Raw genomic sequence first — 16564 nt, 5'->3', positions numbered from 1 at the left:
TGTATCATAGAATATTATATTATAATATAAAATATAACTAATTAAAAAACTTGTTTTCGTTAATTCACTTTATTTCGCCTTTACAGATCACAGTATATCATAGTAGTATTCTTTCCTTTAAACACTGTACACTTTTAAATAAGGTTTCTTAGAAAGCGATAAAGACTAGCCTACGACACGACATCGACACGACAGAAACGTGACGACTGACAACACAATTGTTAAACGCGTAACATTGACTCGGAAGCTTGCAGTAATATAACAGAACAAAATTACAATAATTATTAATCTAATAAATATATATCTATCCTTATTCAATATAAAACAGGTCCTGAACAAACGCGTACGAGTAGCTCGCTTGTCTCGCTCGCTGCCCGTACGACGCGGTCGCGGCGGGCGGCCCAGGCAATATTTACAGCGGACGCCAAACGAATCGTTATTACAATCGCACTACGTTATGTGACACTCGACTAAGTTTACTTTAACGCTAGTCAACGTTGAACGAACGAAACGTGGCCGTGAGCCTCCCGACATATTATATACACGTGTGTGAACAGACGGCTCGATGTGCGTTACGTCATCTCCGAACGAATACTGGCGCCGTTGATAATGATATCGTACAACGCTTTCACTAATCAAATGAAGTACTGAAACCAATTGGGACGAAAATTAATCACAAAACTTGCAAAAGACGACTTTGTAACATTACAATCAGTTATACGAGTAGTTTCCTCCGACACTCTCGGTCGCACGAGACGAGACGACGCGGGCGGGCGGCTCGGCGACTTCGGTAAGTTGCACTAACGAGCTAGTCGTTACGGTTTACAAAGAGATAATCATAACATAACATCGACTATGAGAACAATCTTTTATAAAAATGTATTCATATTGTAGTCATTTCATTAAATTATTACAATCCAAATTATATCTTTATTTATATAGTTCGAGCGAATACACAATAACAGAAATGTTACATTATGAGTAGCCGAGTCATCGTTTAAATTATTCACATTACGCTAACGTTTAAAATTTAACCATAAATCTGTTACGCTTCTATTTTTTTCGTAATAACATAATTTAAGAAAACATTAGCGACGTTAGTGAACCGTAGTGATTTCTATTAATCAGGAAAGTAGCCGAACGTCGCACAACGATACACAGAAATGTATATGAGCATCAATACGAGCTCGAGTCGTCTCTAAGAATTGTAGAAAGCGACGAGAGTACTTGTGCATAGTATTATATAACATAGTTGTACATCGACAGACTAACTACAGTAACGCAGCGATCATTCTTAAAACTATACACTTATGACACCTCGCGACCCGACCGCCCCGCCCCGCCCCGCCCCGCCCCCGCCACGCGCCGGAGTCGAGTTAGGCTTTTCTTACGAGACCTACATTTTTTACAGAACGCACGCGAGCGAAGCATTCGAGCGACGCGACGGCATTAGCTGGACTCGGCCACGTCCGCGTCGTCGCGCTCCAGCAGGCGCCGCACGCGACTGCAGTCGGCCAGCGCCGGCCGCCCCCCGCGCCCCCCGCCCGCCGCCGCCGCGCCGCGCGCGCCCGCCGCGCCCGCCAGCCACTCCAGGCGCCGGCCCTCCCCCGCGCGCACCGTCCGCGCCAGCGCCGCGCACTTGTCCTGCAGCGCGCGCAGGCGCGCCGCGTGCTCCTCGCCCGCGTGGCGCGCCGCGCGCCGCAGCTCGCCCACGGCCGCGTCGCGCGCGCTCAGCGCCGCCTCCAGCTCGTGCGCGCGCGCAGTGGCCGCGTCCGCGCGCGCCGCCGCCGCCTCGGCCTCCGCCTCCGCGCGCGCCAGCGCCGCCCGCAGCGCGCGCTCCTCGGCCGCGGCGCGCTCGGCCTCCGCGCCGGCCGCCGCGCCGCTCGCCGCGCGCACGGCGCCGCTCAGCCGCGCCTCGCGTTCGGCCAGCACGAGCAGCTCGCGCCGCAGTCGCCGGACGTGCTCGGAGCGCCGCTCGGCCGCCAGCGCCGCCCGCGCGAGCGCCTCCACGTGGCGCGCCGCCTCGAAGGACTCCCCGCGCGTGCGGCGCAGCTCGGCCGCGTCGATGGCTCGCTGCGCCTCGAGCTCGCGCAGCGCGGCCTCCGCGCGCAGCCTGGCGGCGCTCTCCTCCGCGAGCGCGGCCTCCAGTCGCAGCTCCCGCTCGGTGGCGGCGGAGGAGGGCGCGGCGGGCGGCGGGTCCCGCGCGCGACGCGCGAGCAGCTCGTCCCGCTCGTGCTGGGCGGCCCGCAGTCTGTCGCGCAGGGCGGCGTTTTGCAGCTCCAGCGCGCGCGTCTCCCGACAGCGGCCGAGCAGTCGCCGGTTGCGCTCGGCGTGAGCCTCCCGCCTCCAGCGCTCGTACATGAGCTGTGCGTGCACGAGCGCGAGCTGCTCGGCGAGCTCGGAAGCGTCCGCGATCACGTGTCCCGAGTACAGCTGGGACAGGTAGCTGTCGAGACGTTCACAGGGGAGGGTCGGCTCTTCGATCTTCTCGATATTCTGGACGAAGAAAATGACAAATGATTTAATTGTAAACCCATTGTGTACCAATGACAACGCAATGCCTATAATATAATATCATAATTAGCTTTTTTTTTAAACATACATATTATTAGAATTCGCGTTAAATACAAAATCGCGTTGTAATTTCATCTGATTGTTTTGAATTATTTCCTGTTTAAACTATGTAACTAAGTTTTAACTAAACTAGGTTTTATTATTTTTCTATTAGTTTTAACTCTTAACTTAATATTTTTGTTTTGAATTTTATAGGTTACTAGCGATTTACTCGCGCCGTCGTCGCTATCTCATGACCCTCGAGCCGTGAACATCTAAATAAACTATAAATAAGGATAAAACTAAACAATCGAATGCACTCTTTATTAAACCGTACAACTAAGGCATAAGTTACCTTAAAAGTGGTAATAGTCCATAAATTTAAAAACAATAATTTTAATTAAAGATATTTCTATAAAGAATAAAATTACAAAAATCCATAAAGTATTCAACTATTTCATAATATTTAATATTATCAAGGTAAGAGTGAAATTATGTTAGTATGAAGAATGATATTTAATATTAGAAAGCTTCTGAGAAAAAATAAACGCATCCGTTTTTGGCGTTTTTAGAAATTCAACCCTAAACGGGAAAAATGGGGTTGAAACATTAGTACAATAATGAAAAAAAATATAGTCCGATCTACTTGAAATTTACTATTTGTGTTTCTTGATTGAAGTGATATACGTTTATGTATTTCAAAGTATTCAGAAATTCCACCCAAACGAGTGGCATTTTTTTTAGTTTGGTTTTGAAGTGTTAGAACGGTCGTATGTACGTACATATTCGCTAAAAAACATCATTCACATACTTCTGGGTACAAATAACGAAATGCAAAATACACAAGGTCTTAATACTAATTTCTCCTAGGGAGGTGCAAGTAATACTTTTTTTTAATCGAACTTCACTATGGTAGTGAAGTTTGAATAAAGTAAATCAGACATGGGTGATGTAAGAAATATTAACCATTCCTCGTCTTAGGAACGAAGATGTTATGTCCTTTGTGCCTGTACATAACAACCATACTAGGTATTGATGTTTAGCTGTAGAATATATGATGAGTGGGTGGTACTTCCCAGACGGGCTTGCATAAAGCCTTACCACCGTCTACAAGGAGGTGCTTCGATTATAAATTATTAATAAAGTTTTCAGTGAATTGAATAGTTTTGTTTAACCTGAGTTTGAAAGAATAAAAAAAATATATTGGTACGCTTGCTCATTTATAATATTAATTATATCCAGCGGCGCGGATAGATGCCGGGGTGTTTGAGCAACAGAATCATATAATATCGTAGATAGGAAGATTTGTATAAAATATTTTTTTCTTCAAGCCATTTAAGTCACTATAAAATATATTCAGTGAAATTACAGGGACTTACAGTAAGTTCACTGATGATTATTAAAAGAATAATCATCAATCTAAAAATAAAAAAAAACCCTTCACCTTACTTATTTTCTAACCAGAACCGTCTCATGCTTCTTACTTTAAAATCACAGAATTCCAAAGACAAAAAAGTTTTCTAAATATTTCTGACCTGTTTGCGTTCCTCTGCTGGAAGGTTCCGATAGAAATCGGCTATCAGGAATTCATACGGCGCGGGCCACACGTCGAGCGTCTGCGCGGCCGCGTCGGCCGTGCGCGCCGCCCGCCCGCGCGCCGAGCACGAGGCCGAGCGCCGCGCGGGCGCCGCGGGCCCCCCGGGGCCGCCGGGGCCGCCGGGGCCGCCGGGGCCGCCGGGGCCGCCGGGGCCGCCGGTTCCGAGCCGCCCGCCGCGCCCCGCCGCGCGCGGATCGCGCGCCACCGGCGTCCTCGGCTCCGCGCCCGACCACGAGCGCTCGGCGCGCGCGCGTTCAGTCAGCTCCAGCACTTCGCGGTCCTCGACGTTGAGCGGCTCACTGTCCGTCGCCGGCGCCGCCCGGCTCGGCTCGGGGCGCGCCACGGCCCCGGCCGGCGGCGGGCCTCCCCCGAATGGCACCGGCGACTCGGCCGCGCGCCTCTCTAGTGCGACGCGGGCCAGCCGTCCCGCGTAGCCCTCTCCGGGCCCGCCGCCCGCGGGCGGCGATGTCTCCTTGCGCAGCGGCGAGGGCGGCTGAGATCGTCGTCCGATGGCGCGTACTGCTGCCGACTCGGTCGGAAATCGAAATTGGGCCCGCGTCTCCTTGGCGGGCGTGTTCTCAGGGGTCGCTTCGACGGCGGCCTCCGGCGGTTCGGCGACGTCGACGTCGGCGGGTAGAGGCGTGTTAGGGGCGGAGTCTGCGCCGCAGCGGTCCCCGAGGGCGAACCAGGGCTCCGCGCCAGGTCTCAGGGCGGAGGCGGCGCGGGTCGCGTGTGCGCCGCAGCCTGGCGCGGGAGAGGGCGGAGCGACGGGGCCGGGGACGGTGATCGTCGAATGCGCTCGCTCGTCGGTACGGTCTCGGACGCGCATCGAAAGGCGTCGGCTCTCGGCGAGCACGTCGTGTATCTCGAGATGCGCCCACCGCGCTGCATCGGCTTCGCGCTGCCGGGAACCCGTCACGAGCGCGGGGTGAAGACGCACCGACCGCAGCAGGGGCGCAACGCCCCGTTCCCAGACTTCCCGTTTATTTCCCGCGGCGCATTCGCTTCGAAGAGTTTCCAGAAGAGTACAGGGGTGCGTAGCGTACAGGGCGTGAAAGAGGGCGAGCTGCGCCAGTTGGAGGTGATCTCGGGTCGGCGGCGGCGGCGGTGGGTCGAGCGCGGCGGGTCGCAGCAGCGCGTCGGCCAGGTCGGGCCAGTGCGGCGCGGCGAGGGTGGGCACCGCGGGCAGCAGCGCGGCGAGCGTGAGCAGAACGTGCAGCAAGGGCAGCGGGTCCCGCTCGTGTCGTACCGCACGCAGCAGATCGCGGGCGAGCGAGTGCGGCAGGCGGTGCAGCCACAGAGGGCGCCGCGCCACCAGCGGCGCGAGTGCGGCGAGGGCGTGCAGGCGCGCCGGTCGCTCCCCGCGCAACTGCTCCAGCAGTGCGTCGAGCAGGTGTTGCACGTGCGAGTCAGGAGCGCGCGCCAGTAGTTCGAGGGCGCGGGTGGAGCCGGTGCGCGCATGGTACAGCAGCAGAGCGCGCGTGAGCCAAGGCTCTCGAACACTGTTGTACAGGACGGTGAAGTTGTCGACGGTGTCGCGTGCTTCTAGCAACGCGAACACTTCACCCGTCTCACACGCAGCCAACATCTCCGACCACCTGAAATGTAGATAAAGTGTCTAAGTGACTGTTGTATATTTCTAAACCTCCATAATATATCTATCCAAAGAGAATATCAATAAAACAAAAATATATCACTAATAACTGGATTTCTTTTACCTGATTTTTTGTAAAATTTACATGGAAATATAGTATTTGCATTGAAATAAAATCAATGTACACATGATGTCAAGTTTTAGTTTATGTGTAACAATAGAATCGTCATCTTAAAATGAAATAAACAAATTACCATATTACAGTGAAACATAAATATAACAATGACCTTTGAAACTTACCTCCCTGTCTATTTATTTAAGGAATTGAGCCCTTCAGAAGCACTATTGGATGTTATTTTATACAAACTGGTTGAAACTTTGCATTACTATCTTCTTAATATTAGTAATACTATGAAGATCTCTGTTTTTACCTTCAGTTAAAGGTAGGTTATCTCATCTGATTAATGTATAAAACAAATAAATATAACCTGTTTCTCTAAGCTACAGGATGTTATTATTTTACTTGTCATGTCATGTTAATAACCAAATATCAAAATCATTGTAGATTTCGAATAACCTGAAGTTATATCGACACAGTCTTGAATAAGAAAATTTAACCGGAGACAGGCTTTTTACCTTTCCTTTTGCTAATTTGATGAGAGTGTAGCATTTCTAAGTAGTTCAAATTGTTAACTAGTAAATAGCTATACATTTTTATTTGTTTTGTTAGAATCAATCAAAATTATTATAAAACCATTACAATATAAGATGTTGGACACTGCGTTTTTTTTTTATAAGAAAATGTGTTCACTTTATGGTAGTTAAATAAAAAATACAAGGTAGTATTAATATTGTTCACAGTGTAGTAGACACTGTGAACAATATTAATAACAGATACACCATACGTTTACTGTTGTGACTTGTGATGCAATAAATAGTAAATACTTACCAATTAGCAGTACGGAGAGAAGTTCCTTCGTTTATCGCAGCTGGAGGAATTTTGATAAAGACTTTGTCACTCGTTAGAAAGAGTTCTATAACTACTTCGTAGTTATTCTTAGTTTATTCTAAGCTATATTTGTACGACTACAATAAATATGATATTTATCTACACAACGAAAAAGACCGACACATTTGACATTGACATAATTTAGAATACGAATTTCTATACCTGTTTTTGACAGTAAGTATTCCGATATCTTACAGCTGTATTGAACAAAAGGGTTACCAGATAGGCACTAAGTAGTAAAATTTAATGTATAATGTTTATAATACTGGTTTTACTTGTCATTATTTAATATGTTTAGCTGAAAATTGTATTCATATATTGTTATAAACTATTATATTATAAAAAAAACTTGCTAGCATAAATAAACAAAAAAAAATCTAATACAACATTATTCATTCATTTTTTAATCAATTATTTACAAGAAATATCTCATTATCATTTTATTTTGTATAACTACCTTATTCTGGCTATATATGTACATAATGATTAGGTATGATATTTAACGTTAATAATTTTAAAATATATAAACGTCAAACTTAAAGAAAATGAGTATATTCTGTGGAGGGCTTAAATGAAAATCATAACCTACATTTTCTTCTGTATTTTGAATTGTAGTTAAGTGTATATGATGAAATTTACAGAAATGAACTTAATAATTAGATAAAGTACCTTACAAACGTAAATCATTTACAACTGTGATTTTATTAAAAGGCATTTACCATGCTCAGAGCATTGGCAAGCATTTATATCGAGGGCCAGGGAGTATCTCGAAGAGATGTTTTTAAAGTGTTCCGTAAGTGAGCAATTCAAAAAATATTAGTTTTACTCTTAATATACTAAAAATTACATGAAATATTATTGCTGTACATTAAAACATACGTTAAGGTATTTTGAAATTATTTTGGCAAAGTTATTTAAGCTTACAAAGGAACTATGGCACGCAATAAAAGTTTTAATATTTAAGAATATATACTGATTAAAAAAGTCTTTCTGCTTAGTATTTTCAATAATAATGTTGTTGAAAAATTGACCACAATAAACAAATTATGTAATGAGTTGGTTTGCTATGTTGAATTTGAAATAGAAATGATAAAATACTAGATTATAGATGAACAAAACTGGGAATAGCTGAGTGTACAAAACTGTACCATAATTTATTATTATATTTTATTATAATGCTAGCTTGTTGTTAGTCACCAAATTCCAGGTATCATTAAATATAAATTTATTCTGTTAAGGTGTTTGTGCTCATTCCAGTGCAGTGAGCGGGGAGCAGGTGAGATCTATTGTAATATTTGTTTAGTGAAATTAATTGAATATGTTAATTAAGATGTAATTCTTAAGATTCTAGCTAAAATATTTTTTACTGTGTAATGTGTATATTAAAATATAATTTTTCTACAAGCGTACACAAAAATTGAGGAAATATAGAATGGTAAAGCAATTTTCACACACATTGTTAAAATATATAAGTAGCTTATAAAGATTTCATAAATTATAAAATATTGCCATAGTCGAATATTATTCATATTAAACAGAACATTAAAGTTACCTATTTTTATTAAAAACTATAAATACATATTTATATTATAGTACAACTATACCCTATTCCAACCATAGTAGGAGTAAAGGTCAACAAATCGTAGATTTAAAAATCGCATGCAATTTGCTTGTTCTGCTGCATTACACACTACAAAAAGTTCTTGATCAATTTTTTCGCTACATTATTCTACATCCAATATAAATACATACATAATCAGTACTTCTTTTTATTGAAATATATTATAACTTTCTTTTGTAGACAGTGTTAAGTTCCGATGGAGCAAAGACGACAAAAACTAAAAGAACAAGCCATGCAACATTTGACAAAGATAAGGGTGAATCCCCGCCGCCCCCGCGCCCGCCACCCCCGCGCCCGCCTCGCGCCTGGTCGGCTCTCGCTGCGCTCACTGCTCTAACGGCTTCATTGGGTGGAGTAAGTCTAATACATACATGTATACAATATAAAATACGCATAAAAACTGTCAAAATATTGAATAATATAAAAAGTAAGTTTTAGTTTTTTACTACAAAATCGGAATTAGTAACACACATTCCGATTTTTTAACAATTAGTAGTACACATGTAGTATATATAGTACGAAGGCGATCCAACTGCGCAGAGGGGTGAGACAGGGGGATGTAATATTCCCGAAACTGTTCACCAACGCGTTGGAAGACGTTTTCAAAACGCTGGATTGGTATGGAGTCAATGTAAACGGCGAGTACATCTCACACCTTCGATTTGCCGACGATATCGTCATCATAGCAGAGCCGCTGGAACAACTCACCGAAATGCTGCGTAGCCTAGGCGAGTCTTCCCGGTGTGTCGGTCTCGGTATGAACTTGGACAAGACCAAGGTCATGTTCAATAGGCATATCGTGCCGGGACCGATATACGTCGAGGGGAAACCTCTCGATGTTGTTAGTGAATATACCTAGGACAGATAATACAAGTCGGTAGGAACAACTTCGAGAAGGAAGCCGATCGAAGAACTCGCTTGGGATGGGCAGCATTTGGCAACCTTCGTCAAGTCCTCAAGTCGTCTATACCGCAATGTTTGAAGACGAAAGTCTTCAACCAATGCGTCTTACCTGCCATGACATACAGTGCCGAAACGTGGACACTAACTGCGGGACTAGCCCACAAATTCAAAGTCCCTCAGCGTGCTATGGAGCGAGCGAGCGAGCTATGCTCGGAGTATCTTTGAAGGATAAGGATCAGAAATGAGATTATCCGGAAAAGAACCAGAGTCACCGACATAGCTTGCAAAATTAGCAGGCTGAAGTGGCAGTGGGCTGGTCCCGTATGTCGTAGGACCGATGGCCGTTGGAGCAGACGAGTCCTAGAGTGGAGACCGCGAATCGGCAAGCGCAGCGTAGGGCGCCCTCCAGCCAGGTGGACCGACGACCTTAAGAAGGTGGCGGGCACCAACTGGATGCGGAAGGCGGAGGACAGGGAGCTTTGGCGCACCTTGGGAGAGGCCTATGTTCAGCAGTGGACAACGATTGGCTGTTGATTGATTGATTGATTGATGTAGTATATACTTATTTTTAAATATTTAAAATGACACATTTTAATAAAACTTTCAATCATTACCTTGTCCACGGAAAACTCCGTAAACCTCTCCCTGTGATGACATAAAATCGTTAATCGGGGTTTTCGTCAATTTTGAGTCAACTGGAAAATTGTGTTTGAATTAGGGGGGTTAGAATTAACAAAAAATATACGCCAATGCGCCACTAACCTTGAGAACTAAGATGTTATGTCTCTTATGCCTGTAATTACACTGGCTCACTAACCATTCAAACCGGAACACAACAATACCAAGTACTGCTGTTTTGCGGTAGAATATCTGATGAGTGGGTGGTACCCACCCAGACGAGCTTGCACAAAACCCTGCCACCAGTAGTCAAAGATGCCATCGTACAACTTAATATTATGAAATTTTGGGTTGTAAAACCTTACAACTCTATATATACTTTTTAAATTGGTCGTGACCATACTCTACCGCAGTTAAACAATGACTGAGAAACATGACACAAACAGGTAGTGTGGGGCTCAGATATCGCTCTACGAAGCCGAAATTAGCCGATTGTTTCCTTTCATGGGTCGATGTGCAATATTTATTGACGGGGACTATTACAGGATGTACCTAATTTTGCGGTTTTATAATTTTATAGTTCAATCTAATCGTAAAAGTTATAAACAGGTGTACTGGTACCGCAAACTGAGCGAGGACGTCGACGAGGAGAACACTTCGACAACAAGTATGTATTACCAACTACTCAATTTATCAACGCGATCGATGTCGTAACAAAGTGTCATCATATTGAATATGTATGGTACTTAAGGTGAAGAGAAAAACGTGGCGGACACAGTCGAAACCGCGATCCCGGCCAGCGGAGAGGCTCTGCCCGCTCACGTGCAGTACCTGCTCGTGGGCGGCGGGACGGCCTCGTTCGCGGCCATGCGCGCCATTCGCAGCGCCCGCCCCGACGCGCAGGTGCTCATCGTGGCCGCCGAGACCGCGCTGCCCTACATGCGGCCGCCGCTCAGTAAGGAGCTGTGGCGCGAGCCCGACCTCGCCGCGCGCGCCGCCAGCCCCGACGCGCTCACCTTCCGGCAGTGGAACGGGCGCCGCCGCAGCGTGACGTACGAGCCGAGCGCCTTCTACACGCCGGCGGACCGGCTGCGCGAGGGCGGCGCGGGCGCGGGCGTGGCCCGGGGCTGGCGCGCCACGCGGCTCGACCCGGCGCGCCACTCGGCCGAGCTGGTGGCGGCGGGCGGCGCCGTGCACACCGTGACGTACGACAAGTGCCTGATCGCCACCGGGCTGCGCGCGCGGCGCGTGGCGGGGCTGCGCGCGGCGGCGGCGGCGGGGCGCTCGCTGGCGCTGCGCGGCGTGCGCGACGTGGCGCGCCTGGCGGCCGCTCTGGACGAGCCGAGCGTGCGCAGCGTGCTCGTCGTCGGCGGCGGCTTCCTCGCCTCGGAGCTCGCCGTGGCGCTCGCCGAGCGACGTTAGTACCTTTCGGCTTCTCAGGGTCGGTCGACCTCGGCGAGGAGACTTTTCTTCTTTCCTCTTTCTGTGCAGTGCGCGAGGACGGCAAGAGGGTTATTCAAGTGTTCCGCGAGAGCGCTCCGTTGGCGGGGGTGCTACCTCGCTACCTAGCAGAGGACGTCGCGGTTCGTCTCACCACTGCCGGCGTCGATTTACTACCCGACGGTCAGTAGTGTAGGTGGAGCCGGGTGCTCCGTCGGGAGGTCGGATCGACTGACGCGTTCTCTGCTCGCAGCGGAGGTGACGGACTCTTCGGTGCGAGACGGCCGCGTGAGCGTGCAGCTGTCGTCGGGCGAGCGGCTGGAGGTGGACCTGGTGGTGGAGTGCGTAGGTAGCGAGCCCGAGGCGGAGCTGGCGCGTGAGTCGGGGCTGGAGCTGCACCCCGAGCTGGGGGGCGTGCTGGTGAACGCGGAGCTGCAAGCGCGCTCCGACGTGTTCGCGGCGGGCGACGTGGCGTGCTTCTACGACGAGGCGCTGGGCCGGCGCCGCGTAGAGCACCACGACCACGCCGTGGTGTCGGGCCGCCTGGCGGGCGAGAACATGGCCGCGCTTGCGCCGCCCCGCCACTACCAGCATCAGAGCATGTTCTGGAGCGACCTTGGTCCGCGACTCGGCTACGAGGTGGTACCGAAGCTGGTATTGCTCTCTCGCTCTTTGCAGTACCCGAGGTAACTTCTTCTCTTTTTGAACTTCAGGCTATAGGTATCGTAGACGCCCGACTGCCGACGGTCGGAGTGTTCTCGGCGGACGCCGTCGGAGCCGACGTCGTTGAGCTTAGCGCGAGCGGTGCGGTGGGCGAGGCGGCGGCGGTGGGCGCGGGGGGCGGCGGTGGCGCCCCGCGGCGCTACGAGCGCGGCGTGGTGTTCTACGTGCGCGAGCGGCGCGTGGTGGGCGTGCTGCTGTGGAACCTCTTCAACCGCATGCACGTCGCCAGACAGGTGCGCTGAATAGTTTCTTCCATACTTACAATGGACGTGGTCGGTCGGTTGTAACAGGTCCTTTTTCGCTCTGCAGGTGCTGTCGCAGGGCGAGTTCGACGATCTGTTCGAGGTGGCCAAGTTGTTTTCGCCCCAAGAGGAGGATTAAGTTTACTGAGCATTTAATCTATTGTATAAATTATTTAGAAATAAAGATGTATTGAACTAAAATTTGTTTCGTACTATATATTTAATATTTTTATGCCATTTTGTTAAGGAGTTTTATATACTTGTAGACACTGAAGAGCGAGTAGTGCGTTCCCGTAGAACTTATCTTAGCTTAATATTAAATCAGGTTGTACTTTAATCTCTAATATTATGACATAAAGCTAGCCGCACTTCTCGAGAAACATAATTTTTTTAAGTAAGGATGGTCCGTGACGGGACATGTGACGCGCGCTCCCGAAGTGGTCCCTTGGCCAGCTGGTCGTGAATTGGTGAAAGATCTTGGAGGCTGCCATCGTTCAGCGCTGGGGTTTCGCGAGAAGGTGGGAGGGTTCCAGCGTCGATGAGCTGGCGGGCGGCAGAATGGCGGCGAATCTGGTTCATCGTTAATACGAAACACCCATTTATATCCTATAACTCTAGCACCAGGCGGCTTCTCCACCAACTGCAATGTGTTATTGTCATTATGAGCCTTCAGTTAATCTTCAATGCACTTCTTCCAAAAATTGGAGTCCTTTGATGAAAATGCTCTGTACGTATACATCCGTCATTTTTCTGAAATGACTGATGGTGGCATATTATTTTAACAGGTAAGATTTAGGTTCAGCATTCATGTTATTTTTATTTCTAGGATGAAGTGTGACGTTACAATATTAAGGATATGATATTTTACAGATTCCTATATACGATACATAGTCAGGATCATCCTTAATAGAATACTCATTGGACTGTACAAGTTGACTTATCTGTACTTTTAAATTCACTATCTGAAAAACAAGTCTCAGCTACATCACCTTTATCTGCCTTTTGTGATTCTGATAATGAAAGTGGAATCACATTTTTGTTTATACTACTCTCTAAGCAAATTATATCTCTGCCTCTTATGATACTTTTTGTTTTAGGATACAATAATGTACTTCTATCTATTTACTGTTTTCAAAAAAACCAACAAATATAAGTTTTTGCGATCTGGAGTCTCATTTCTTGATATTTTCTTTGAATATCTGTGCCATTGCATAACAACCAAAGTCTTCCACTCCACAATTTTTCAGGTGTATTGTCATTTAACGATTGTGTTGGAGAACGTTTCACTATGGATGCTGCTTTCATTATTGTTTCAGACCACAGGTTTTTCTTGCATTTCCAAGTAACTATGTACTTAAATATTTATTATCAAAATGTTAGAGGACTGCGCACTAAAACTTTACAGTTCTATTCTAATTTGTTAAATTCCAATTATGACGTAATTTGTCTAAGTAAAACCTGGTTACTTCCTAATATCTTTGATGAAGAAAACTTCGATTCATGCTATAGCGTGTACCGGAATGATTGTGACTGTGCACTTCTAGGGGTAAGTAAGGGTGGTGGAACCAAATTGTCAATATGTCAAAGTCAATCTTTCGAAGTAAAAAGTCGAAAGTCAATCTTTCGATCTCAGTCTGTCAAAGTCAATGTGTCAAAATCAATCTGTAAATGTCAATGTGTCAAAGTCAATCTGTCAGTATCAAAGTCAATCTGGCACAGTCAATCTGTCAGTATCAAAGTCAATCTGTCAGTATCAGTCAATCTGTCAAATTCAATGTGTCAAAGTCAATCTTTCGATTTCGACAGTTTGATTGTCAAAGTTAATGTGTCAAAATCTATCTGTATATGTCAAAGTCAATCTTTCGATTTCGACAGTTTGATTGTCAAAGTTAATGTATCAAAATCTATCTGTATATGTCAAAGTCAATCTGTCAAAGACAATTTGTCAATGTGTCAAAGTCAATCTTTCAGTATCAAAGTCAATCTGGCATAGTCAATCTGTCAGTGTCAAAGTCAATCTGTCAAAGTCTATGTGTCAAAATCAATATGTAAATGTCAATTTCAATCTGTCAATGTCAACTTGTCAAAGTCAATCTGTAATTGTCAAATGTCAAATTGTAAATATGTCAAAGTCAATCTTACGAAGTCAAACTGTCAAAGTCAATCTTTCATCTTCATCTTTCAATGTCAACAATCAAATCGATGTGTCAAAGTCAATCTGTTAATGTAAATCAGTCGAAGTCAAAGTCAATGTGTCAATCTAAATCTTTCATCTGTCAATGTCAACTGTCAAAGTCTGTGTATGTGTCAAAGTCAATCTGTTAATGTAAATCAAACGAAGTCAATCTGTCAAAGTCAATGTGTCAAACTCAATCTGTCATCTGTCAATGTCATCTTTCAAAGTCAATGTGTCCAACTCAATCTGTCATCTGTCAAAGTCAACTGTCAAAATCAATGTGTCAAGCTAAATCTCTGTCAAAATCATCTGTCAAAGTCAATGTGTCGAAGTCCATCTGTCATCTGTCAATATTAACAATCAAAGTCAATGTGTTAAACTCAATCTGTCATCTGTCAATGTCAATGTCAACTGTCAAAGTCAATATTAACAATCAAAGTCGGTGTGTCAAAGTCAATCAGTCAAAGTCAATGTGTCAAACTCAATCTGTCATCTGTCAATGTCAACAATCGAATTCAATCTATCAAAGTCTGGTGAGGTCGTAAGGTTTAGTTTAGCTTGTGCCGGCGGATCTATTAGAGAAACACGTCTTTCCTTCGTAAATGTATATCGGCAACTAACTTAATCGTAAAACAGAATCACCATAAGCCGCCCACCAAAGGACTACTGAAGTCCTTTCAAAATAAGTAAAATCAACAAAATTTATAGGTAATCATGTTTTGAGTTTGCTTCTACAACAATCATTAAGGTATCGGTATATGGTGCGGTCAGAAAGAATTTATACAAAGAACAATAGTAAAATAATAAGTACTGGTGGTAGGGCTTTGTGCAAGCTCGTCTGGGTAGGTACCACCCACTCATCAGATGTTCTACCGCAAAACAGCAATACTTGATATTGTTGTGTTCCGGTTTGAAGGGTGAGTGAGCCAGTGTAATTACAGGCACAAGGGACATAAAATCTTAGTTCCCAAGGTTGGTGGCGCATTGGCTATAAGCGAAGGTTGACATTTCTTACAATGCCAATGTCTAAGGGCGTTTGGTGACCACTTACCATCAGGTGGCCCATATGCTCGTCCACCTTCCTATTCTATAAAAAAAATAAAATAAATGTTAACAACTATATAGCACTAATCTATTTCGATGGGCAACGCACATAGTTTGGTTACGCATCGCTTTGTTATATGATCACCACTCTTTACACTATGGACTCTGGTAAAACCGTCAGGGCCAGGATGCTTATCGATTGTTCGTCCCATAAGCCACTTTTCTGGTGGCAAATTGTCCTGTTTTATGAGGACAATGTCTCCTATCTTGAATTCGTCTTCGCGTTTTAACCATTTCGGTCTTTGTTGCAGCTGCTTCAAGTATTCTTTTTGCCATCTTGACCAGAAGTCATTCAGCAGTTTTTGCGTGTATTGCCAACGTGTCAGGTTGCTTATTTTAGCGTCTTTCTGGTTCACATCAGGCACGGTTACAGGGGCTTCAGTTATCAAAAAATGACCCGGAGTTAATGGTTTCAATGTGCTGTCTTCCTGCGGGCACAGCGGTCTCGAGTTCAAGCACGCTTCAATTCCACAGAGAACCGTCGTAAGCTCTTCATTGGTAAGGTTAGTGTTAAGGATTTTTCGTAGATGGTGCTTAATAGATTTCACACCCGTCTCCCATAAATTTCCAAAATTTGGGGAGTAGGCCGGGATGAAGTGCCATTGTGTTCCATCATTAGCAAGTAATTCACTAATTTCTCCATCAAATTGTTGGCAAGCTTCCCTCCAGGCTTCAACCAGATCTTTGTTAGCACCAACAAAGTTTCTTCCCTGATCGCTCCACATGTTTGTACATCTGCCTCTTCGTGCTCAAAATCGTTTAAAAGCCAATGAATGCAGCTGAAGTCAGATCACCAAGCAACTCTAAGTGGATTGCCTTCGTGGACATACATACAAAAATAGCTATGCACGCCTTGCCAGTTTGGGCTCCTCTGCCCTTTTTTATTAAAATTTGAATTGGTCCCGCGAAGTCGACACCGGAGTTAAGGAATGGCCGAGCTGGTTTTACCCGAAAACTTGGTAAGTCTCCCATCAATTATGTTTT

The 16564-nt window shown here is 45.8% G+C and overlaps 3 protein-coding genes across 4 annotated transcripts; 1 reads left to right on the top strand and 2 right to left on the bottom strand.

The window, feature by feature from the left end:
• Window positions 1-59: 59 nt before the first annotated feature.
• LOC126776953 (hamartin) lies at window positions 60-6883 on the bottom strand. Its single transcript, XM_050499813.1, has 3 exons — window positions 6694-6883; window positions 4089-5748; window positions 60-2496 (listed from the first exon to the last, which is right to left on the bottom strand). The coding sequence occupies exons 2-3, from the start codon at window positions 5736-5738 to the stop codon at window positions 1450-1452; spliced, it is 2697 nt and encodes an 898-aa protein (XP_050355770.1). The 5' UTR covers window positions 5739-5748; window positions 6694-6883; the 3' UTR covers window positions 60-1449.
• A 431-nt stretch (window positions 6884-7314) lies between these two features.
• LOC126776954 (apoptosis-inducing factor 1, mitochondrial-like) lies at window positions 7315-12501 on the top strand. 2 transcript variants are annotated; one of them, XM_050499814.1, is made up of 10 exons: window positions 7315-7546; window positions 7992-8029; window positions 8159-8188; window positions 8555-8728; window positions 10505-10562; window positions 10647-11312; window positions 11387-11518; window positions 11589-11974; window positions 12049-12291; window positions 12368-12501. In XM_050499814.1, exons 1-10 carry the CDS (start codon window positions 7474-7476, stop codon window positions 12437-12439), a joined length of 1872 nt encoding a protein of 623 aa, XP_050355771.1. In that variant the 5' UTR covers window positions 7315-7473; the 3' UTR covers window positions 12440-12501. The 2 variants fall into 2 exon arrangements, with proteins under 2 accessions (XP_050355771.1, XP_050355772.1); XM_050499815.1 differs by lacking the exon at window positions 8159-8188.
• A 3102-nt stretch (window positions 12502-15603) lies between these two features.
• On the bottom strand, window positions 15604-16305 carry LOC126776660 (uncharacterized). The gene has a single exon (XM_050499282.1). It carries the CDS (start codon window positions 16303-16305, stop codon window positions 15604-15606), a length of 702 nt encoding a protein of 233 aa, XP_050355239.1.
• Window positions 16306-16564: the final 259 nt, after the last annotated feature.

Source organism: Nymphalis io, chromosome 21 (assembly GCF_905147045.1).
Source record: "Nymphalis io chromosome 21, ilAglIoxx1.1, whole genome shotgun sequence".
Lineage (NCBI taxonomy): Eukaryota > Metazoa > Arthropoda > Insecta > Lepidoptera > Nymphalidae > Nymphalis > Nymphalis io.
Note: the sequence above shows the minus strand (reverse complement) of the source record. Positions and strands in the feature narration are given on the sequence as shown.

Excerpts from the sequence above, each read along its gene's own strand:
- LOC126776953 (XM_050499813.1), bottom strand. The coding sequence starts at position 5,738 with ATGTTGGCTGCGTGTGAGACGGGTGAAGTGTTCGCGTTGCTAGAAGCA. Across the intron at positions 2,497-4,088 it reads CAGCAGAGGAACGCAAACAG|AATATCGAGAAGATCGAAGA; the intron begins GTCAGAAATATT and ends TTCTTCGTCCAG.
- LOC126776954 (XM_050499814.1), top strand. The coding sequence starts at position 7,474 with ATGCTCAGAGCATTGGCAAGCATTTATATCGAGGGCCAGGGAGTATCT. Across the intron at positions 7,547-7,991 it reads AGATGTTTTTAAAGTGTTCC|GTGTTTGTGCTCATTCCAGT; the intron begins GTAAGTGAGCAA and ends TATTCTGTTAAG. Across the intron at positions 8,189-8,554 it reads AATTGAGGAAATATAGAATG|ACAGTGTTAAGTTCCGATGG; the intron begins GTAAAGCAATTT and ends TTTCTTTTGTAG.
- LOC126776660 (XM_050499282.1), bottom strand. The coding sequence starts at position 16,305 with ATGTGGAGCGATCAGGGAAGAAACTTTGTTGGTGCTAACAAAGATCTG.